Source organism: Falco naumanni, chromosome Z, assembly GCF_017639655.2.
Source record: "Falco naumanni isolate bFalNau1 chromosome Z, bFalNau1.pat, whole genome shotgun sequence".
NCBI classification, from domain to species: Eukaryota; Metazoa; Chordata; class Aves; order Falconiformes; family Falconidae; genus Falco; species Falco naumanni.
The window spans coordinates 61,172,863-61,197,273 of record NC_054080.1 but is presented as its reverse complement, the minus strand read 5'-3'; the positions used below and the strand labels follow the sequence as shown (position 1 = coordinate 61,197,273).

Sequence of the window (24,411 nt, the reverse complement as noted above, 5' to 3'; positions counted from 1 at the left end):
ATGAAAAAAATTAGCAGGTACACAGTACATTAAAAAAATCAGAGGAAAATAAAGACCATAAATATTTAACACAGGTATGCTTAAGCAGGTTTACAAAATAGAAATAAAACTCCAGTGTACTACTGCTCAAAGCTTTCTTCTGCATCTCAATTATCCTAATTACCCAAAATGGCTGACACCATAGCATCTTCTCCCTGCTGTACAGTGTCATCCAGTATTCCCATTCCAGCCATAGGAAATACTTGCAAAAGAAAGAATGGCTTTCAAATTCTACCTCAGCACGATTATTAGCAACAGTAAAACCCCATACATAGATACAGGGACACCAAACTGTGGCAACCATGAATAAAGAAAAATTTAAAAAGTGACAGGTGAGATGAGAGGTAAGGAGGAAGGAATTGAGAATTTCTGCAAATAAGTTGCAGCATGGAACTACTCAGCCATGGCCCTCTTGTCCCCAGACAATATTTAGAAGAGTAGCTTTTATTTCTAGGTAATGTTCCTTAGATTAAGTCTCACCAATTACAGCTCTAATGCTGCAGAGGATCAAAGCATACTGATTTCAGAGTTCTCTGGAAACCAGCTAAGTATGATCTGGACATTACAGCAAAGTCCCCTAAAGGTGTTTTCTTGTTGAACTGAAGCCCCATTTTGTCACATTTCAGAAGTCTCTCCTTAGTAAATGTGTATCATTCATTCTCTCCACCCAAAGACACCAGGCAACCCAACAGCTGTAGGAAGGTACGGAATTCTGAAACACTACAGTGGGATGGAAAAAGCACTACTTAATACATTAAGAAATAAGGATCAGAAAGTTACAGATGGCACAGTAGTATTTTCAGGATAGTGTAAAGAGAATTAGGTCAGCAGCTCTCATAACCACTTGTTTCCAACTGCATGGGAAATCTTCTCATATGTAACAGACCACTTTCACTAAAGAAATTATCAAAAGCAGCGAATAACGTTTTTCACACTTATGTTTAGTGTATCAATGACCAGGCTTACAGACCGTGTTTAACTTAATCCATTAGAGAGATGTAAGAATTCATATATTTTTAGATAAGCAGCTTCATACACATATATGATGTAGTAAATTTGCAAGAAACACTTACTGGGTAATTCTTTTGGAGGGATGGAAGGATGGGTTCAGGTAGAGCTATAAAAAAAAAGTTCAAAGTTGCTGTGACTCATGTAATTCACAGTAAACAGTATCACATCAGCTACACCGAAGGGCTGGACTGAAATTCCAACTTAAAGACATCTATCGACAACTCTGTTTTCATGCATTTTGTAACATAAGATTTATTCAGCAGATCTTTCTATTACTATATGTAGTATTGTAGTAGCATAAGGAGTTAACAGAAGGCTAAGGGAAGCTGTTACTAAGATACTGCTATTTGCAGAAGTCATGAAAAATGCTACAGCAGCTGGGTATGACTTCACTTTTAAAATTCACTGCTATAAGAAACGAATCTAGATTCCCTAAAGGAAAAAAAATCCCTCCCCCTGCCCGCCCTCCCCCCCCCCCAATACACTATGATTCTATCACAGCATAGGAAGTCTCCAGATACTGCAAAAGTACACATTCTTCATCTGCAATGTCTTACATACCAAGTCTCCAAAAGTAACCTAAAGATAAAATGCTCAAAACACTTAGCAGGCATTGCTAGCAAAGTCCCAACAAAATACATAAATACAGTATAATGCTGTTAGCTGGTCTACTGAACAGCAAACATGTTATACAGATTATGCAAACCAGTGACACCAACAAACACAAAATTAACTAAACAACTGTAACTTTTATGACATGGATGGGGAGACCATCTATTGCACAATAAAAACAACAGGGGAAAAAACTTACCTGCCAGATCAGGTGGTCCTACAGATAGCAAAAAAATTCTGAAGCATTTACATCCCACTCAAGCCTCTGAGAAGCTACCGAACTGTTAGAGCACTTCTCATACTAAAGCTTTAATGCCATGTCTTCAGCACATATATGTTTTTTTAAACAACTGGCCTACATAATTCACTAGGGAAAATGGTAATTAAGTTCAGCACACAAGACTTTGACTTGGGATTTAATTCACCCTTCTGAAAAGGCCTCACATGAGAAGAGATGTTATAGAATCCATTTTACATAGAGACTAGGAATCAGAACAGCAGAATTCTCAGAATGTGCTTGGGTTATCTTCAAAGAGTATATACTGTATTAACTAGCAGGACCGCTAAGAATATGATCACAGCTGCTTTAATAATATATTTTTTTGTGGGTGTTTAGAAATATGCAAGAGCATCTCATTTCTGCATCTTGGACAATTTCCAGTTCTCTGCCACACTAAAATAAAAGGCAACAAAATCTGAGCAATACAAGCAATCAAGATATTTTATCTGGGTCTGTATGCTATATTAAGAGGATGGAGTTAAGAGGAAAAGTTACCACTTATCACTAGAATTTACCACGAGTTTTCCTTTTCTAACTGTATGAGACAGTCAGACCTGCTACCTAGAGGAAAGTTTATGTACAAGACACTGATGTATCTACAAAGTAAACTCAAGCCACACTAACCTTAGCTCCAAAGACATCCACATGAGTATAAGAATATGGAAATATATTAACTAGTAAAGGAAAGAAACTTCCCTGGTGAAGACAGTGACACTATGTACTGCTTTTTTTTTTTTTTTCCCCTCCACAGTAAGATGAACAAAAGCTCTATTAGAAATCCTGTGACTAGGTAGGACACAAGCTACTTTCAGTAGCATCACATGCATGTAGCAGAAATGGGGAAGCAAAAAAAACAACTTAAAATCTGCATGAATAAAAGATCAGAATCTAAACAGCTGGTGCTAGATACATGTCCAGCACCACAATTCAGCCTTTTTTAGTAGAAAAGGCTGATGAAACGCACTGATGAAACACAGGTTAAAGGCTCCTGTTTGGTTTGCAGAGTGCTGATCCCTCCCAGACAGCTGACTGATCGTAGTTCTGAAAAGGATTATTTTGAACTTTCTTCCCCTTCCCTAGACAGCTGTTGCAGCTGACACAGATAACTACAGCTAATGCCCTCATGCTTGTTGCACTGTTAACATTCTGTCAAGCCTGCACCTTTATACTTCCTTGTAACTCCTACTGTCTTCCCTTTTGTATGTTACATTTATGCACAGCTCAGTAATTGGCTATCCATGACTGCACACAGCATGAAATACAAGTCTCTAGAGTAACTGTGAAATACAGTGAAAATAATTTGGAGAACAAATTTACAAGTGAAAAGGTCTGTTTCCATTGAAAGTGTAACACTAACTATCAAATGCTTATCAAGTCACTGTTAGGATGGTCACTAATTGGTAGACCATGTAAAGATACTTTTTCTCCTCATCTTGTGCTTCACCTTTGTATAGCAATCTTCACATCCAGTAGTACTCAAAATTTACATCTTGTATCTAATAATCATTTTGGTGTCTTTAAGACCATTGTAATTTCATCTCCAAATAAACATTTTTTGTTTGATTGATTCCCGCTCCCCACCCTTGGTGTATATTAAGGGCCTACACTGAAGTACTCAGTCACCTCCAGTGTGGTTTCAGACCTGTGACAACAGACTTGGCCACATTTTCTTTTCTTTCCATAGAAACAAAGAAATCTATCTAATTCCACCACAGTAGACGTAGACAAAAAAGCCCAGTGTTGCTGGATCTTGTAGGTTGTCCTACTGTACTCATGACTGGGGTACAGTAACAAGCACACAGTATGAGCACAAAATAATTCAGAAGTAATTCAGCCAATGGGATCCCAAACACACAAAATGCCCTCCTAGGTCATCTACTACACACACTGTTTGGCTGAAAGCAAGCCACCAGCTTGAGTCAACTATCATAAAAAACTTTCCACCACTGCACAGAGTGGGTGTAGCACAATTCTGAAACCAATAAATAGTTGGCTATGCACTCTACAGCAACTATCTATATTCTAGGCCAAACAAGCTGCCAGGAGCTAAATATTGTGTCTACCCAATTTAAAAAATAAAAAATTAAAACCTATGTAAACCGACAAAGAGGAAAATTTTAAAATGAGAGACTACTCAATTTATCCACAGCTATGATCATAAAATGTTAAGAACCAGTTGTCATTAAAATAAGATGAACAAGAGTAATCAGCTTGTTACAAAAAAATTCAAACAAAGACACAGAACAAATACAGGCAGCAAAATACACAGTCTATACGTGAACTGACAGGAGTTAAGAAAATACTTCTACAGGCATGTCACTCCACAAGATGTACACTTCAAAGATCATTTGTGTTCCTTTCTGAAGCCACTTATCTCCCAATAAACAATGAAGAAATGCATACTGAGCTAAATGATTTCTTAAATGATTCCTTTAGCCTTAAGCATGAACTACAAACTACAAAAATCGCAAACATTAATTTCCTGTAATGAAAGAAATAGGGGGATAAGGTAATGTCATTCCATTCCTTGAAAACATTTCTGGACTGCATGGGTTTCTTGAACTCTCAACAGGGACCCTTAGTTTCTCAGGTAAAACTCTCCAGCTCTATACAGATGTTCACCGTTTCAATATATTGAAATCACAAGGAAAGATACTGCCACTGGCTGTCAAATATCCCAACTATTAATGGTCTTTGATATCTGTCACCTTACATCAGACAGTAATCAATGGAAAAATCTAACCACATGGTAGTGCACTCTTGTGTATGTCCCCTGTGTTCAGGCCTTTGCTTATCAGGAGACAGAAAAATAACTCCATAGCATTTGTTGTCCCTTTGAATTTTCTTGTAAGTTCCCAAATGAAAAAAACAAATAAAAACCCCAACAAAATCCCCCCCAAACCCCACTGAGAATATTATGTTTAGGTCTTTCTCTTTGTTAACAGACAGATTTTTGTTAGCTAGGGCTTGAGTTTGTTTTATAGTTACACAGTGTCCTGTGAGTACACTGTTTTGGTTATTTGGTGAGGGTTTTTTGGGGTTTGTGTTTTTGTGGTTTTTTGGGTTTTCACCTTTTTGAAGCTGGTAACTCTGCCTCTATAGAAGAGGTGCACTTGTTAAAGAAAAATGCAGCAGTAAGGAAATGGAGTAAACCCACTTTGCTTTCAGATTTTTCTGTTTGGAAAATGACTCCTGCTGGTGTTTAATTTCATTAAAGAGGAAAACAACACAAATATGAACTTAAAAGGGACACTTACAATATCTAAAAGATATACTTACTCTGTAAATAGTGCAAAACCATCAATACAAGACTATAGCTGCTCAAAGTACCACGACTGGCATCATTTATGTCATTGCAACTCGCCCACTTCTTAACAGCAAGTACTAATGGACGAACTCTATTCTCAACTGCAAATAAAATAAATACATCTCAAAAAAAGCTCATTTAACTAGACAGCAATCAATCAACATTTGTTCCTACCTGATCAACATGATACTCTTGTATTTTAAAGTTACCTTTTACAATCATTTTATAAGATTTACTTACTCTACAACGTAAAGTAGATAGATACAACTCTATCCATCTTATAAAAATCAGAAAAAAATATCTGCATTTGAAAAGTCTTTTGAGTAGTAAGATCCACAGACACACTACAAGGGGTATGCCAAGTAACCTGCAGGTAAGACAAAACTGGATGCATCAGTCAATGCAGCAGTGTCACACTCTACTTTCAAGTTCTCTCCAGTTCATTGCACTAATTTTCCTTGAATTAACTTGCTGCCAGGACAGACCACACATGATTTGAAAATTTATTTATATTATATAAACTTTGACAGCAAGAAAAAGAATTTTCCTGTTTGGACAACACAGAGCTCATTCTTAACTTTTCCTCAAGATCCATGAAAGCAGTAACCCCTGCATACAAATGTATGCAGGGCAAATTATTTTAAGTTTGCCTTGTCCTCAGTAGCTTTTTGTGTAGATGAGATGTTAGATACAATAATTCATTAAATCAAGACATATTCTTTTCATTAGGAAAGACATAAATACAGTTGTATTCCAGGTATGATCTTCTGAATTTCTGGGGAACATAGATAGCCTTCTAATTAAGATAGTGATCTGTTGTAGAGAGATGTCACTCACCACCACCACCTAGGGACCTTGCAGAGTACTTTTTTATTTGCAGATATGTGGAAGCAGATCATCAGCTCAGTCAGATCTCTTATGATGGCCTTACAAAGCCTTATTTGTTCTGGAGTGTAATTTCTAACCTGACATCAATGTGCAGAATTTTGTATACTGCACATCAAGACAGGAATATATCAATACGTAATCACTTCATCCAAGACAACAGACACCCTACAACAGCACAGCTGAGGTGCTCTCTGTTATTCTGTAAGTTGTATCAAGCACATGATTTTCACACAACCTGTTCACAGTGGTTCAGTACACATGCTCCGTAAGTGGTACTCTTCTCAGACTGAATGTCCTAGATCTGGAAGACCTCTTAGACAGAGCAAAACTCCTTACCATCAGTCACCTCATTCCTGACATCATTCACCAGTGGTTGAATTCAAAAAATATAACTATTAATAGTGCAATATGTAGAAAAATTACTGTACAGACATCATATGAATATGTGTTAACTGAAAGATTTTTCCATGAAAGAACAATGCAAATAGGCTCAAATTCCAAATGGGACCCTTGTGTGTCTGTGTTACAATAGAAAGGATTTCTTTTTAGTTGACATTCTGAGATAAGATTTTCTGTCTGCTAGTGCCTGTTGAGTTCAACAGTAAACAAGCTACCCTCTCAAGAAAATGCTCAGTAATGTAATTTCCTCCAAGCTTAAAGGTCCAGCTTCCACTAATTGAAAAATACCTACCACGAACTGATTTAATTGCAGACATGCCTCCTTAGGCAAACAACTGATAACACAACAGCACAGACTTCAGTTTCTAGCTCTGCTTCATCTACCTACATTTTCTGTGGACATTCTGCTTCATTTGCCATATCATCTTTGATTTTTTCTACAGTGCCTATACACCAATATAGAAGTGCTGATTTCAATAAAGACAGAAGAGCACTCACAGAAATATTTATGAGTTTTAGTGAACATGGTAAAAAAAAACCCCAAGATAACTAGTCCTTTGTTTGCCTGAGCATCTGATTTGTCCTAATGGAACAGAGACTCATACATCTTCCATGAGAGGTAATCTGATCTTTTTTTTTTCCCCCCACGCAGAGTGAAGCCTTTCAGCCACAAATTTTCGTGAGCAGGCTAGTATTTTTAAGGCTACCCACCCCGTTGATATGACTTATAAGGCTTGCAAAGAGATCGTGTGATACAATGTCTCCATCTACTTCAGTCTGTCTTATGTTACCTGAGAGTTTTCCGGTCCAAAGGTGCACCACACACCATGCTTGATACTACTTGTCCATTTAGGAAGGTCTAGCACACTGAGGAGATAAACTTTTCAATCACAGGTCTCCCTCAGCTACTCACTTACTCAACCTCAAGAAAATAACAATATTTATCCTTCATCAGGAGACAAAAAGTTAATTTTGCTGGCCTTATAAAAGTGGGCACCAAGGCAGAGCAGAGGAAAAGGTGAGATACCAGGACTGCTTCTACTGTTCTTTTCACATCTGGACTCTCATCTGCCCTCTACAGTGATTTGCTGAGAGGAATAAAGAAAATCTGTGGCAGAAGCTGGGAACAACTATATCAACATTAGACTTGGTGAAGTGATTTCTCACCTGTAGCCAGGAACAACAAAGATCATCTGCCTAACCTTTTTAAGCTTGGAAGGAAATCCTTCTCCAGGGATACTCCTTCCTGGATGTATGAAGAAATTACAGTTAACCAACTGATCCAGGAAAAAATATAGACTCTCCTAGTAACATGAATATGGAACACTGAAACTATTCTGTCTGAAATATTAGTAAGTACTAAAAGTAACTTCTGCTGGTAATTTCCTACCCTAAATAGAAAACAATTCCTGTAAGCAAGAACTGCAGAAGGTGGTCAAGGAAGAAATGCAAATCACCTAGAAGAATTAGCCTGAAGTCCACTCCTTAGATATTTATCCACCAAGTGATATTGTGATACTAAGTAAGAAAAACTTAGTTTAGCATTGAGACTGCTGTTCTTACTACTTCCCCTTCAGAAGTGTGTTTCACAATCTCTCCCTGACATGGAACCCCTAAGGAGACATAAACCAGTTTTGTTTTGGGGTTAGTAAAAAAACCACCTGAAGCAGTATTTTGGATTTTCCAAGTAAAGACTCTGTAACAGCATAGAGACACAGCTAGCTATCAGCCACACATCCTATCAGTGGCTGTAAGGTAATAAAAAGCTGCAAGTTATACCACTAGATAATCATTAGTATAAATATCTTGTTACCCGCAGAATACTGAAGCAGACCTTGTAGTAGATATGTGGACCTCAATATGAAGAATCTTTGTTACCTTCTGAATATTATATTAAATTAAAGACATACCTAGCTAATATATCAGTTTTCTCCATGTATTTAGAATACGCAACAAGAACTTATATTAAAACTATCCGATGCAGCTATTTAGGTAATTATATACATATATGTAGTAACCTAAATATATTCAACTGAATATATCTATATTCTATCAATATATCTATCAATATCAAAATACAAATTAAAAAAACAAAGTTTATAGAAATAATAAGTACATAAAAAACTTACTGTATGCATAGGTTCTCATAAGGAATGTATTTCTTATTCCTACAACATTATTTACATTCAAGTCAAACTCCACACAGCTATCGGGGAGAAGAAAACAAAAAGAATCAAGCATCATGATACTCAATTTCAGAATATTTATTACCCACTTAGTGACAGAGGTGGAGAAATGTAACTTTAAGATAATACTCTAGAAACTTCATTCAAATAGTGTTTTGAGGCTGTGATTTCTATACTGGTTTTGTTTACAGTACTTGAGTTCCATTATTATAAAAATGTAATTGTTGTTTTACATAAAGAATACACGTAGATCCAAATTTAGACATTAGGACAACTTAATATATCTAACAAATCTTTCTCCCAACCACTTGCACTACGTGATTTCCTATGGACAACTTTTGATGCCAGGAAGGATTCTCTGAGATACTAGTTTAGGAAATCATGCCAATGAACTGAGGAGAACTGGAAAAGGTCAAAAGCTAAGAAACTCTTTTCTGCAATGATGGTCAGCAAGCACTTTGAAATTAAAGCTGTGTATTAGCAAACATTGCAGATTTTGTGATACAACAGTTTTAATGTGTTTCACAATATTAACAGCAAACAAGGCAAACAAGCACTACCTGCTTTATTTGTATCACACCCCACTCAAAAGTTTGGATTTCATATGCCACACAGAGCTTAACTATTCACAGTAGTCCAGAAACAGTAATAAAGTCATAGTCAATAAGCTATAGCAACACTGTAATGCACAACAGCCTACTATTGGCAAAGAAGTAGCTATCTGCAACATACAACTATTACCATTTTATATAGCTAGGTTTCATTCACATAGCATTTGATTGCCTGAATACTCTTTTAGATTGTCTTGAAGTATAGTAAGGGGAACATGGACCTGGAATTCATTAAACTGCGTAAAACACATTAGGTGCCTACAAAAAGTTTTTGACATCATTAACTACATTAAAACATTCTTTGCATCAAAAATGCTACACAATTTTAAACCAGAATTAATATCAAGCATGACTTTTTAGATGTTTCAAAAGCACAGTACATAACGGTACAGGAAATAAACAAGCCTGAGCTACTGCTTGACAGTTGTAAAAATAAGCACAAACACCAGTAAGAATGTGAGTTGTATGTGCAAATACAACACAGAAATAAGTCAGGCTGCACATGTAATTCCAGTTAACCCCAACTGACAAGATTACTATTTACCAGATGCTGATTAAGCAAGTTCGATTGCAGTTTTGTACTTTAATATGCACATTTAATAGAAGTTGCAAATATGGCAAGTGAAAAAAGTTTTGTACTGTTGGGACTCAAGTTCTACTAAAGGCACTAAAGGAGACGAAAAGGGTCAACTGCACATCAGATGTGGCAGAAAAGGATCCTTTTGCATCCTCTGCAGTGCAGAAACTTGTTCATTAATAAAAAGCTTGTCTGATAGTAGAGCCAGCATCAGAATTATTTTCTGCGAAAAGACTTAAAATTTTTCAGTCTTAAGTGCAATGGATCTTCTCTGATTGTTACAGCCTAAAAAAAACCCCACCTTTAAGAGGTAAAAGGACAACAACCACAAACTGAATGCTTTCTCACTCACCAAATCAAAGTGGGAAATGGCAGGTTTCAGGTATATATGGACCATTGGCAATACCTTAGAATTAAGATGCAGAGATACCACCCACTGAATTCTACTATCTTCTCCCAGCAGCTGGGCATCAAAAAAACTTGCTTCCACAGGAAGCTTGTGATGTTTAGCTTCTGGTTTTTGCTAAAATAAGCTTAATGCCCCAAGTACAGAATATCCAATCCATTTTTCAAGACCTCTGTGAAAAAATGAATCAGTGTGCATATATGTATATGTATGAGTCTACAAAAGACAGAGGCCAATCAGAGATTGGAAAGAGACAGATGCTTAAATAAAAAGAGAAAATATGTGGGGAGGTGACAGGTTACATAAAATAGAAAAAGAAAAAAAAAAAAAAGATCCCCAACCTAAAGTCACATCATTCCATTCCCCACAGCCCCCCTTGTCCAGAAAAACAACACAGGAAACCAGATGGTGAACAGCACTTCTTTTCTCTGAAAAATGTGATGGGCAGCTTCTAGTCTAAGAACATTTGTACTTTGATTTAGTAGGAAATAAAGAATTCTTTAAATCCTGTCTGTAAGGTATATGAATATCATGACTTCTTTTGGCAAGTGACTGTAGTATGGACTATAAATGCCTATAAAAAGACTTCAGTCTTCTGACACAACCACTTCCATACTTAAGGCTTCTTTTAAAAGTTTATTTTCTGCTTTTAAAATGGGATAAAACATTCTTGCTATAATCCCACAATTTATTCAATATTTGTACCAGTAATTTACCATTCTAAGTATCTATGAAAAGACAACATTGTTATATGTAGCTGAGCCATATAATGCAAATTTTGCCTTGACAAGTTTTAATACTTTCAGAAAGCATGGGAGAAGTAACCTTTTGTACTGTTAGAGGAGAAAGTTACTAGATAAAAATTATTCAGATTTTTAAAAGGTAGGCAAGTATACAGAAGTAAATACAGGATTTGGTGTAAAGCAAATGTTACATAATCTCAGATGCAAGAAAAGCTTAAATTAGTATTTGTTAGTTCAAATTGTAAACACAACAGATTCAGTTTTATCACAGCAGGATTTCTGCCCCGATAAAAGTACACTGTGATAAAAGCATATTGTGATACACTTTTATGAAGAGAGGCCAGAGAAATTGGCTTATTTGTTTTTAAATACAGAGCCTGAGTTGCAAAATTTTAGAAGCTTATAGGCAGGGTAATATAGTTAGATATAAGGCAGTTGTTCAGTGTTCTAAAATAAAGAACAGTCAAATCACATTATTACATGAAGACGATACACGTAAGTCTTACAAAATCTAAGCCCATAGATACCGGAAGGTTTTAACATTGTACTCAGACTCCCAATCTGAGTGTTTTACACAACCTTCTCCTCTGTCAGATACTTTTATCACACACAGTAAGAGCTGCACTACTCTCTGTCCTAGTACATTCCTCTTGATTACTCATTTTCATGTCTTCATGATGAAGACAGAACATACAACACATGCACTTCTCTCCAATTACTTCCCCATTCTAAAAAAGAGGCCACAAAATTAGTACCTAAACCTATAAACAGAACATGCAATACCACTATCTTAAAAAGAATACCTTTCTAGAAGACAGAATATATTCTTCTAAAATGAACAAAACTTTCTGAATCAAGAAAATAATGTCATCACAAGAAACTATTGTTTTAATGTTGTTTGTATAGTGTAAATGCTGTGACTCTTTAAATAGCTCAATAGTTATATTTGCACAGCCAGCAAAATTATGTTTCACAACAGTTTTCCTCCCACCTTTGTTCTTCTGTCATGAACGATTTATCAACTCCAGTCTGCTATTTACAAATAACCCACAGAAATATGTGACGTACTGCTACTAATTCACATCAAAGAAACTAAACAGCATCTCAACCACATGAGGTGTTTCAGGCCATCAAGGAACTAAGCTGACTGCCACTGCACACTAGTCATACAAATTTGTAATAGTATAGTACAACACAAATAAACAAAGCATGACTTCAGTGGGACTATGCATACGGACAATACCTATATAGAGTATTTTCCTGTGCCAATCTAAAAAATGATGTTGAAATGAATACTTGCCTGACTTTATCCCTGAACTTCACTATCGGCACTTTTGCTCGAATCAGCTGAGGTCGCTCAATGTATCTTGCTGGAAGGGAGAAAATTATGCAATTAAGTTTCATGTAAGATGCTGATCTTGAAGAAAGATCCTAAAGGAGTCATATTGACTGATTCATAGCAAATAGTAGCTTATTAAATTTAGCATAAATATTCTCAGAAGGGTTGCGCTAAACTAAGTAACCCTCAGCAACTGCAAAAATACAACCTAGTAAAGCGTGTGAAAAAAACCCACCCTGCAGTAAACATTAGAAAAAAACATTAGTGCATGATTTTTGTGTGAGAAGTATATTCAATAAATTGGAACATAAGGAATGCAGTTCTACAATGTTTTCACTAAGCAGCACTTGTAATAGAAATCCTGATACTTAAGATTCAAAAAGAAGGGAGCAAGAACACATCTATCCAGGATGGCCAGACACTTAAGCCGAGTGCTACATTGTAGCAACAGGCATATGATAAGCTTTTTAATTGTGTCTAGTTTGCTTAATAGTACAGATCACGTATTTTATTGATAAAAAAATAACATAACTATGTATTCATTATGCACCAATTATGCTTAACACTTCCTTGAAAAACTATTTGACTCATAAAATACATACCAAGAAACACGTTTCCTATTGAATTTTTACTGAAAAAAGGAACACACTTTCCAGCAAAGATGGAATAAGCTTTAACTGCCTTTTGCTTTAATGGTGCTAGGACATGCAACAAGTATACAATCACAGGATCGCACCTCAGATGATTATCCACACAGTACAGACACACAGGCTCAATGCCAGACCATCCAAACCCAAACATACTGAACTCTGCCAGACTCGTACGCTGCCACCTAACGCACCTTTGCAACTCAGCTCCCCAACGCTGTTGCATCAGTCATTATCTGCTGTTTCCTTATTCTTGATGGTACCTCAGGCTATATTTCATAGTTGTCCATAACCCTGAATGTTTAATGTGCCCCAGAAAGTAATGGAAAAGACAAATAAAAGCAAAGCCCGTAGGTTACACAATTTAAATTTGGGCAAAAGGCATGATTTCAGTGATTTCTTCTGTTGCTTGATCTAGGACCACAAGATCTGTTGCACAGTCTAGGTCCATATCTAACATGATACACTCCCCTTGTTTCTATAAATTAACCTCTAATTAGCATAAAATGACACAGCTAGAAGTAACACTGATGAAAAATAACCTTAAATAAAAGCTGATTTTCACTTTTTTTTTTTCCTGGGGGGGGTGGGGGTGGGAGTGTAATTAAGAGGCATTTCTATCAGTTTGGATAGCAACCATGGTTACATAGTATCATCCCCATTGTGTCTAGATGATAACTTCAGGTTTGGTAAAACTTACTGTGCAGTATTAAACTAAAACAAATTTTACTTTTTATGCTGAGACTTCCTGGAAGTGTTTTATGGCTATGCTTGATGGTAGATACGGGCCTATGTCTATGTATGCCTATATTTGACACAAGGTAATCCTTTATCTGGATTTTAATGCATTGTATTATCTTAAGCAACACACAGACTTGGCACTATGTGTTGTATTATCTTAAGCAACACACAGACTGGCACTCAAAACCAGCGATAATCTTACTAACTTCCTAATGTTAAAGGAAGAATCCTAACAACTCCATGTTTATTGAGCATAGTCTAATATAACTAATGTCTCCTCTTTCTAGGTGCACCTGCAGACACATCCAATCATCCCTCCTTCAACATCCCATAACATTCTTAAAATGGAGCTATAAAGTGTGTAGAGCTCCCTGCCTCTTTTCCTTTCACTACCAAATTTAAGACAAAGATACCCAACACATTACCACATGGTAGACAACAGTATGTATCTATCTGCATACCACAGCAATTCAACTTTCCTCACTATGACCTTTCTCAAGTGCCCTTCAGAAGTCAATTGAGCTCGTTCTAGTGGCAATCCACTTCCAAACACATCCTTGTCTGAAAATGCCTCCCAACACTTGATGGATGCTTGTGCCAAATTAGTTGGCTAAGAAATAATTAAAAAAGTAGTATCACAAAACATATTTCCAATCTGGTTCCCACGGTGAAACAAAGCAAAGACAATGTTAGAAGACAGTAACTTGCTGCTAGTACCCTTTTTCTTGGCTCATACCAATAACACTTCGCAGAATCTCTATTGTACATTAGATTGTGATACATAACAAGGAAAGAAACAGTCAAACGTAGGATCTGGAATTCTGAAATACATGCAGTTTGAGTAACTGCCTTACTAGGCTGACTATCTGACCTTGAAGCTACGACCAGAGGGCCTACACCAAAATACACATAAAGAATTCCACATAGCTGCTCCACAGTTTTGGGCACATCTATGAAAAAAGAAACACTGCCACTTCAGCTATAGTAAAAAAGAGGACTAAGCAGTGTTTCCTAAATAACCTACTCATGCAGAATTTCAGATTAAGCAACTTTAGTCTCTCTTTTCTTTTACTATATAAGACTAAGCAATTGTACAAAATATTAATCCCAAGCACGGTATATGACAAAAAGATCTTTAGCACCCTGCACAAGTAGACTGCTCTCATCGATAGGGTTATATTATAGAAAGAGTAACTAGCTGACACCAACGTTTGAATCCAGAGTCCTGAAGATTCTAGGAGCGTACAGCCTGGCACAGGATGAATTAATGGTTGATAGGTATTCACTCACCCACCAGCATCATCCCCCAAGATCCTTCATTTAAGTTGCATTCCCTTGCCTGTCCTAGGTGTTGCACATTCCCCACTAGACAAACCATTTAGCAAATTCCACTCCAATATCCTAGTCTCAACACTACTTCACCTCTTTGTGTAACTAAGAGAAAATGAGCTTTTTGTTATTTATTCAGATAGGAAAGACCAGTCAACCAAGTACTGCTAAGCTGTTTTTCAAATGAATCTTGCCTAAATAAATCTGAAGAAAGTAATTAGTTTGATGTTTACTCTCAGTGGTTTGAATTATACTCTCTTCAATACTGCTAACCTTACAGGTCTCTACTTCAGGAGAAACCCAATACATACCTTTAAGACTAACACGTCACACAAAACCAGCAAGTATCAGAAGCTTTTTCCTACTTTATTCTGTAACTAGACTATTCAAAAATAGAAGAACACCTTCATTTCAGCCAGTACTCTAGATGCAGAATGACAATATAGAAGAGTCTCTGATCTGAGATTTTAGAAGATTGTGAAGAATATAGGGAATGTGGTCGGAACATGCAGGGAGGCAACGAGGAAGGCTAAGGTCCATTTGGAATTAAATTGGGGTGGGGGAGTAGCGCAGAGCAAGGACAACAAGAAGGGCTTCTTCAAGCACATGAGCAGGAAAAGGACGACTAGGGAAACGTGTGCCCGCTGCTGAATGAGGTGGGTTCCCTGGTGACGAAGGACACACAGAAGGCAGTTACCGCATGTTGTCTTTGCTTCAGGCTTCACTGCCAAGGCCGGCCCTCAGGAATCCCAGACCCTGGAGGCAGGAGAAAGAAAGACTTCCCCTTGTCAAAGGACCATGTCAGAGATCACTTAAGCAAACCTGACACCCACAGATCCATGGGCCCCCATGGGATGCACCCCTGAGCACTGAGGCAGCTGGCAGATCTTCATGCCAAGCCACTCTCCATCATCTTTGAAAGGTCATGGAGGACGGGGGAAAGCCAGTGTCGCTCCTGTCTTCAAGAAGGGCGAGATGGAGGACCCAGGAAACTACAGATCAGTCAGCCTCAACCCCATCCCTGGAAAGGTGATGGGAACAGCTCACGCTGGAGGCCATCTCAAAGCACGTGTAGGAAAAGAAGGTCATCAGGAACAGTCAGTGCGGGTTCACCAAAAGGAAACTGTGCCTGTCCAACCTAACAGCCTTCTATGATGGAATGACTGGGCTGGGTAGGCAAGGGCAGTGGGTGTTGTCTACCTTGACCTCAGCACAGCTTCATGGGTAAGCTTAGGAAGCGTGGGTTAGATGAGCAGGCAGTGAGATGGACTGAGAAGCCTGAATGGCAGAGCACAGGGGCTTGAGATCAGAGTTTAGCCGGAGGCCTGTAGCCAGCAGTGTTCCCCCTGGGTCAGTACTGGGACCAGTCCTGGTCAACTTACTCATAAATGAGCTGGATGAAGGGACAGTGTCCCCTCAGCAAGTTGCTGATGATACAGAGCTGGGAGCAGGGGCTGATACCCCAGCAGGCTGCGCTGCCGTTCAGTGAGACCTGGACAGGCTGGAGAGTTGGGTGGGGAGGAACCTGATGAAGTTCAGCAGAGGCAAGTGTAGGGTCCTGCACCTGGGGAGGGACAGCCCCATGCACCAGCACAGGCTGGGGCTGACCTGCTGGAAGGCAGCTCTGCGGAGAAGGGCCTGGGAGTGCTGGAGCACAGCAAGGTGCCCATGAGCCAGCAGTGTGCCCTGGTGGCCAAGGCAGCCAGTGGGATCCTGGGGGGCATTAGGAGAAGCGTGGCCAGCAGGTCCAGGGAGGTGATCCTCCCCCTCTGCTCTGCCCTGGTGAGGATGCATCTGGAGTGCTAGAGCCAGTGGTGGGCTTCCCAGTTCAAGAGAGACAGGGAACAACTACTGGAAAGGGTCCAGCGAGGGCCACAAAGATGGTGATGGGGCTGGAGCATCTCACTTCTGAGGAAAGGCTGAGGGAGCTGGGCCTGCTTAGCCCGGAGAAGAGAAGACTGAGAGTGGATCTTACCAATGTCTACAAATATCTTAAAGGTGAGTGTCAAGAGGCTGGGGCCAGGCTCTTTTCAGTAGCACCCAGCAACAGGACAAGGGGTAACGGGTACGAACTGCAATAGAGGAAGTTCCGTCTTGATATAAGGAAGAACTTCTTTACTGTGAGGGTAACAGAGCACTGTAACAGGCTGCCCAGAGAGGTTGCAGAGCATCCTTCTCTGGAGACATTCAAAATCTGCCTGGATGCAAGTCTGTGCAACTTGCTCTAGAAGAACCTGCTTTAGCAGTGGGTTGGACTAGATGATCTCCAGTGGTCCTTTCCAACCCTGACCATTCTGTGATTACCTTAAGAGTACAGGATAGCATCATACATATTAATGGGACAGCAAAAACTTAAAAATAATGATCAGAATAAGCTTTATACCTTTTAAGTGGCTAAAAAGCCCATGCAGTAAAGTTCAGAATACTGTTGGAGTTAAGTTGCAACTAATAAAGAAGTTTGGTACAGACAAATCTTACAGTTGCTTGTGCACAGCAGCAGCATACATGTACTGCTAACCTTTTAAAAGTTGCAAATCTAGAACTCTGGTTCAAGCTGAAGTAACATCTCAAAAGAATTACAGTTTCTGTAGGCTTTTTCTTTACATGTATGTACTTGTAGATCCCACGCTTGATGATTAAGTGGCAGTTCACTTCTGAAAACAGTAGAAGGTAGGAATTAACTTAAAAAACTGCATTAAGTTATGTGCAAGTTCTGTTAAAAAAGAACTTTGTAGCCAATCTAGAGCTGACAACAAACAGCCATTTCTAAGCACATAAACCTGAATCCACAAACACACAGGAGTGCCAACAGGACACCACTTAAATGCATACTGCTAAGACTTCTCCAGAGGTGAAGAAAAAGTGTATGAAGGACTTAGCTTCTGAAATCTAGCCTGCTGGAACTCCCTCCCTGTCCCCAACCAAAACAACCCACAGGCTGTTTTGAAATTATGGATGACAGCAACTGTATTTACTTACGTGAGCTTTAATTAAAATAACTGGGCAACAACCCTTGTTTCAGAATTACTGGACCTTAGCATAGTTGAGCTACAATTTCTAAATAAACTAAACCCAAATGGAAGGATCCATATAGCAAAGTCTTTTCATTTTCAGTCATGAACATTTTCAAAGAACTTTTGTTTATCTGTTCTATCCACAGAACATCTATACAAAAACACAAGGACAGATGGCTAGGTACAGGAATTCATGCTTCATGATGTTAACATCACTAAGGTCATGAAGAGATGATCAAAGGGGTCTATACCATAACAGAGACAGTATGACAAGAGCAGTAGTATCAGCAGTGTTTTGTCCTGCCTCACCTTCCAAAGAACATTTTTAATTAAATGAAGCTGACCAAAGGCACTTGCAAGATACAGAGAATTAGCAAAGCATCAAAAATGCACAACGGCACAAAAAACTTTCAGGGATCACTTGCACATGACCATTATTAGCTGATACTCATATTGTCTGGTAAACAAACATTTTTTTTGATGTTTGATGTTTAGACATTGATTTTGTCTAAAGCTCTGTCATAGAACACAACCTCTTGAAAAAGGTTTATTCAGGTGCTCCCCTCCTGACCCCTGAAAACACACCTGTTCTATCACTGTGCTTCTCAGGAAGCACTAGAATGACTTGCATCCTTGGCAAACCCAGACTAAGTTCTGGACTCCTTATGAAAACACCAATGTGCAACAGTAATAAGCCATTAAATATCAGATGCTTATTCTGTGATGGATCTATTAAGTCTCTCCAAGTGAGCTGTTGAAATCTGGGTATGCACACCTGCCAGTGAAGAAATTTTAAAGTCTGCATTTAAATTCATGGTTTGTTCCTTTTACCATTGCAGGATTGTTCAGAGCAGCAATATAAGGAATGGCATCAAAGATTATGATGAGAAATCTGAGAAGCAGGTGGACACAGTCACTGGTATCAATAAATGACAAGGATTTTTTATAATTCAAAGGATGGTACAAAAGCCTCTTTGAAGTAGAAGGCTTTCACGTTTAAGTCAAGAACTGCCCATGTGAATTCTTCATCTGAAGGGATTCTGAAAAACAACTTGTAAGAACTATGAATTGACCTGTTTCTCCTGTATGTGTTGGTACTGTCGACATGTTATAATTTTTTGACTAGGCACCCAATTATTTCACTGGTACCAAGCCCCTCCCCACACACCCCCCAAAAAACCCCAAAACATTTCTACACAGTGTACTGTGAGTAACACCTTATTTTACAGAAGTATTGTCCCCAGGAAGGCACTGCAATCTAGTCAAGTAGTAAGAATTCAGTAACAGGTTTCCCAAACAGAAATCTACTTTCACACCCGCTGCTCAAATTGTGGTCCATGATTCAAAAGTCATTTTAGATGCTACCTGTTCTTCAAGTCCCCTATTTTACAAGGCAACCTTTATGCTTTTCTAATAACTATCCATCAGCACCAAGATAAGTAACATTACCAAATATTATCATTTTTCTCCAAACAAACTGTATTAGAAGCTACTCAAGATGCAGTTACAGTTTTGCATCAATACTTCTACCAGAACTGCCCATAATCTTACCACCTCACTGCAGCCAGAAACTTACAAAGTTTAGTACTGAAGAGGTTTTTGACTAAGTTGAGTATTTGCCTTGCTTCAGTCTTCTGATTTACCTGAAATATGGTATTAAAATTGAAGAAACAGGTTGGTATATCTCATTTAGATATTTCAAGTAAGCATGCTTTACTTTTCAAATAAAACTAATTCTCAGAATAAAACATGAACATGTATACTAACAAATTCCACTGCCTACATACACATTTAGTGCGGCAAATGTCAGACAGAACAATTCATATTCAATATAAAAAGTAACTATCAGACATTCAAAAATCATAGAACTTGGTAAGAACCTAGTCCCACCTACACAAAAATGTCCTTTTCTTCCTTTTCGATGATGTTTCAATTCTTTCAAAATTATGCTCTATTTAGATCTTTTCTCTCAAGTTCTACTCAAATATTTTCTCTTACCAAAAATAAAGATATTTTGCAGATCAAATTCCTTCTTATTCCTGCTCACTAAAATTAGTTGCTAAAAAGTTAAATCATTAAGTAAAAAAAATAATTGTACTTACTAAAAGTTGTTCCTGCATCTAAAATGAGTTAAGAGTTTTCTAAATAATTTTCTTGATGATTCTAGGGAATTTGCTTCTCTGTTTTGCTGGGCATTTTTCACTTATGGAGTGCAGGTAACACTTATTTTTTTAATGTTTCATTGGGTTAAATTCATATTTGTGACGTTACTGGCCACATAGTTCATAGCTATTACGAGTGCAAAAGTATGTTACCAAAAGAATTTGACAATTTGTTTCTCTGTTTAGAATCTAGACTTATAAAAGCCCGTACTTTATAAAAACAGACTTTGTTTCAACTATGTATGTTCATCACTTACTGGTTCTTCTTTAATGACCAGACACAAGTCACCATCACTGCTACGAGTGCCAAACCCGTTCAGTGAGGACCCAACCAAAAAGAGTCTGCTCCCTGTAACAGAAGAATCACAGAATAAAAATTCATGTGACATATCATGGTTTGAAAGGAAGGAAGAACCGCAAACCTGAAAAACATTGAAACTGATATTAAGTAATCAAATGCAAAACATACGTGGAAAAATGTGCTGAATTTCTCTCTGGAGTTCTATTCTGCAGAGCTCTTTTCTGTTCAAATCATAGTTCTTTTGCTGATACACTTGAAACAAGTCCAAAACCTGCTGACTTAACTTGACACACACATTCAAAAAGCAAAGACAGAGAAAAGTGAACATTCATTCCTGCCAGAGATGCAATTACATGAAACACAGAAGACTGCATTAAAAAAAAAAATACCCAGCATAATTTTGTATGACCTATTCCATTGTCTAGGGTTTTAGTGCACTTGAATTCATATTGAACAACTCCCTGGAAGAAATTTCTGCAAGGTTTTTATATTTAAATTGTTCTATCTGTTATAAAGTATCTATCCGCAGGAAATAATTTTTGCCTCATCAGTATCTGCAGCCTTTCAGGGAATAAGCAGGGAAAGACCAGAGATATCTTCTGCTGACTTTAACATCAACAGTTTGCCTACCAATAATAGGGAGAAAAATAAATATTAAAACTTATTTGTTAGCTTTTTTATCCCACAAACTATTAAAGAAGTAGTAAGATCTTTGGTGGAAGGAGGCACTAACTGCTTCTCTTTCACAACACTGTTATATGCTATAATCAACAGGCATATTGATACTAAAAAACCCTTTCACATTGGTGCAGATCAAGTATGAGGACTAATTAGCAACATGCTTTTCATCTAACTAAAAAAAGAAAAAAAACTGAGTTCCAACTGCACTGCCCACCTAAAAAAGGCATCCTCTTCTGTGTGTAGAACAGATAGGACAGTAACTTTTATCTTTTTCTGGAGACAGGCAGAGAACGTCTTTACAGGCCCAACACTATTTTTTCAGAATGGGCTTCTCTGCCATTACTAGGGTGGGTTTTCTTTCATCAAGACTCTCCCTACCCCCAGACATGTGACAAATGCACCATCCCTCCAATTTCTGCTTCCTGGAGCAGGCAATTTTTCTGACATTAGAGTATGGAAACCAAACAACATAAGCAAACACCACCCCTACCCCCCAAAAATGCTCCAAACCCAAACACACACGAGGAGACTATAAAGGACCACAGTGGCAGCTACATTTATTGAAATACCTTCTAATGACAGCTCAGCAATAGAGATGCTATGACATATTTAAGAACCTTGCAGAAATTTTGTGGTCTCCCACAGAACCACTTGCATGCTGCCTACTCAGAAGACAGATGTAAAGCACAGGCATAGAAAGATATTACCTTATCTTTGGCCGCAGGGAGCGTGGTTTCTGTAAGATCTGGAAATATAGTATCTTGCAATAGACTGGCACATCCACCTAAATCTTGTACGTTACGTGTATTGAACAGTGGAGATTGAATTGATCCTGGAAAGAAGTATCTACATCCTCCTGGTAAAGGCACTGCTTGGTTAACTACAGTTATTTGAGTACGTTGTGAATGAAACCGCTGCCGTTTGGCATCATGCGGAGCACTTTCTACACTTAGTCTCCTAGAGAGAGAGAGAAAGAAATCCCTCTAGTTTGCAAGCTCCAGTCTACGATCAGAAGAAAGTTGCTATAAAGCACAAATATCAATGCTTAATTATGTGACTATTTCACTAAAAGCAAGTATTCTACTGAACAAAAGGTGTCCATCCTAGATATTAGGTGAAATAAACCTGGAATGGGAAAAGAGAATGTACAACTGTAAAAGTGCAGCTACCCGTGAAGTGAATTGATGCAACTACTTTACAAGAGTGTCTGTACTAACCAGTTTAAACCTAAATGGCAAGTTCAGCTAAGCAAGGACACCTTGAAAAGTTATCACAGTAGTTCAGGGACAACATACTTTTTTTTTTAAGAAAAAAAAGATACACAGACTATGTAAAGGTACTTTTCTTTTAAATTCACATAAGTGCAGTGAGAAGTTTTGTGGATTTCTGAATACTCAGTGATTAATGAATTCAGCAGTTGGGAGGAGAGAAAAATATCACAATAGCAATTCAATGTAGCATTTGCCAGTGTCTTAGATTATACAGACAGTAAACCATGTAATCTAGGCAAGAAAGAAACACTACATTTGGCAAATAGAACTAACAATGATATTAAGCTAGACGCGTCATAAACCTGAAGTCTCAGTTTCAAACACTGGTCTGTATATCTTCATTAAGTCGTTTGTCACAGGAACTCAATATATTTGAAGAGATACACTGATATTACACTTTGGCATCTTAACTATTCATTAAGAAAAAGCTGAAAAGCTGATCAGTGGCCAAATACTGTGGCCCATCCACAGTAAAGAATATTCATGCTTTGTTTATAGGTCAAGTATTGCATAAAGTTAACCAATATGGGGGTAATCATACATTCTTCTAATTAAAGAGCATGTAATCAAATGTTCATGTGTGTCAACAAATGAAATATTAGTAAAACCATAGTAATTTCTTGTAGTCAGAAAAGCTGGAATCAAAGTAGTTTGGGGACCTGAACAGACAGTATTACTAATAACAGAAATTTAACTGAAGAGACCTCAAGCCATCGTTTCAGTTTTCCAGTCTGAGAGAGGTTCTAATAACATTACCTTCCTGCAATCTTAAAGGAACTCATAACGTAACATTAAATCAAAGCACAACACTGTTTCAGCATATTTTGACTGAGAACTTGCATAAAATTATGTTCAGCAAATATACCTTAAGAAGAGTCAACTCAAGATCTAAGGATCAACTAGTTGACTGCAAACTTCCTAACATAGCATAGCTTTCCATAAACCAGACTGGTCAAGGGGAAAACATGCATGTAGCACAAAACCAGGAACTTTAGTTCATGTGACAGTTATAAGCTCAATTAAAGCTTAACACCATATACTTAATTCTATGTATTTTATGATCTGTTAAATCTGGAAGAGAAACAGCATACAGGAAATAGTTTTGAAGACAGATTACATAAAGCTTCCTCCCCATCAGCCAATTCACAGAATTATTACAAACACATATCGACTACTATTTTTGAACTGCTAAGAAGTGACTTTTTCTAGAATGTTAAAAGAAAATAAAACCACACATTCACCTGAAATTCCTCCTTCTGTTGTAACTAAAGTAACAAAGGAAGTTATGTAAATTCAAGTAAGTTTAGGGTTTTTGAAAAGTAGAAAAACTATGTTTGAATAAAATTCAAAGAACTTATGTATGCCTGAATTTAGCACTTTGTGTTTGAAAAATAAAGGATCACGTAATTAAGAAAATCAGGAGAAATGTCTAGTGTGTCACCAGAAAAACATTATAATTTCCATAAAAGAGCAAGGGTACAGTCTTACTCTTGACAAACTTAACAGGAAAAGAACACTCAATTATGTTGACACAAACCCTTTTGCAGGCAAGCACACACAGCCTATGACCTATGAATGAAACTGAACACAAATACTGTGTTCAGTTTTGGGCCCCTCACTTCAAGAGGGACGTAGAGGTGCTGCAGCATGTCCAGGGAAGGGCAATGGGGCTGGTAAAGGGTCTAGAAAACAAGTCTTATAAGAAGCAGCTGAGGGAACTGGGGTGGTTTAGTCTGCTGAGGAGAAGGCTCAGGGGGGACCTTACTGCTCTCTACAGCTGCCTCTCTCAAGAGGAGGCTGGAGGCAGATGGGGGTGGGTCTCTTCTCCCAGACAACAAGTGGCAGGATGAGAGAAAACAGCCTCAAG

General features: G+C 37.9%; 1 protein-coding gene across 4 annotated transcripts in view; it reads right to left on the bottom strand.

Annotated features, from left to right (window-relative positions):
• TENT2 (terminal nucleotidyltransferase 2) overlaps positions 1–24,411 on the bottom strand; it is a 44,979-nt gene that overhangs the window by 16,489 nt on the left and 4,079 nt on the right. For all 4 annotated transcript variants that reach the window (XM_040579552.1, XM_040579551.1, XM_040579553.1 and 1 more), the window contains 8 exons: positions 21,981–22,230; positions 20,761–20,875; positions 20,549–20,640; positions 19,706–19,772; positions 12,360–12,429; positions 8,666–8,742; positions 5,222–5,350; positions 1,113–1,156 (listed from right to left, as the gene is read on the bottom strand). In XM_040579552.1, coding sequence (XP_040435486.1) covers positions 1,113–1,156; positions 5,222–5,350; positions 8,666–8,742; positions 12,360–12,429; positions 19,706–19,772; positions 20,549–20,640; positions 20,761–20,875; positions 21,981–22,230 — 844 coding nt within the window. The remainder of the gene's footprint in view (positions 1–1,112; positions 1,157–5,221; positions 5,351–8,665; positions 8,743–12,359; positions 12,430–19,705; positions 19,773–20,548; positions 20,641–20,760; positions 20,876–21,980; positions 22,231–24,411) is intronic.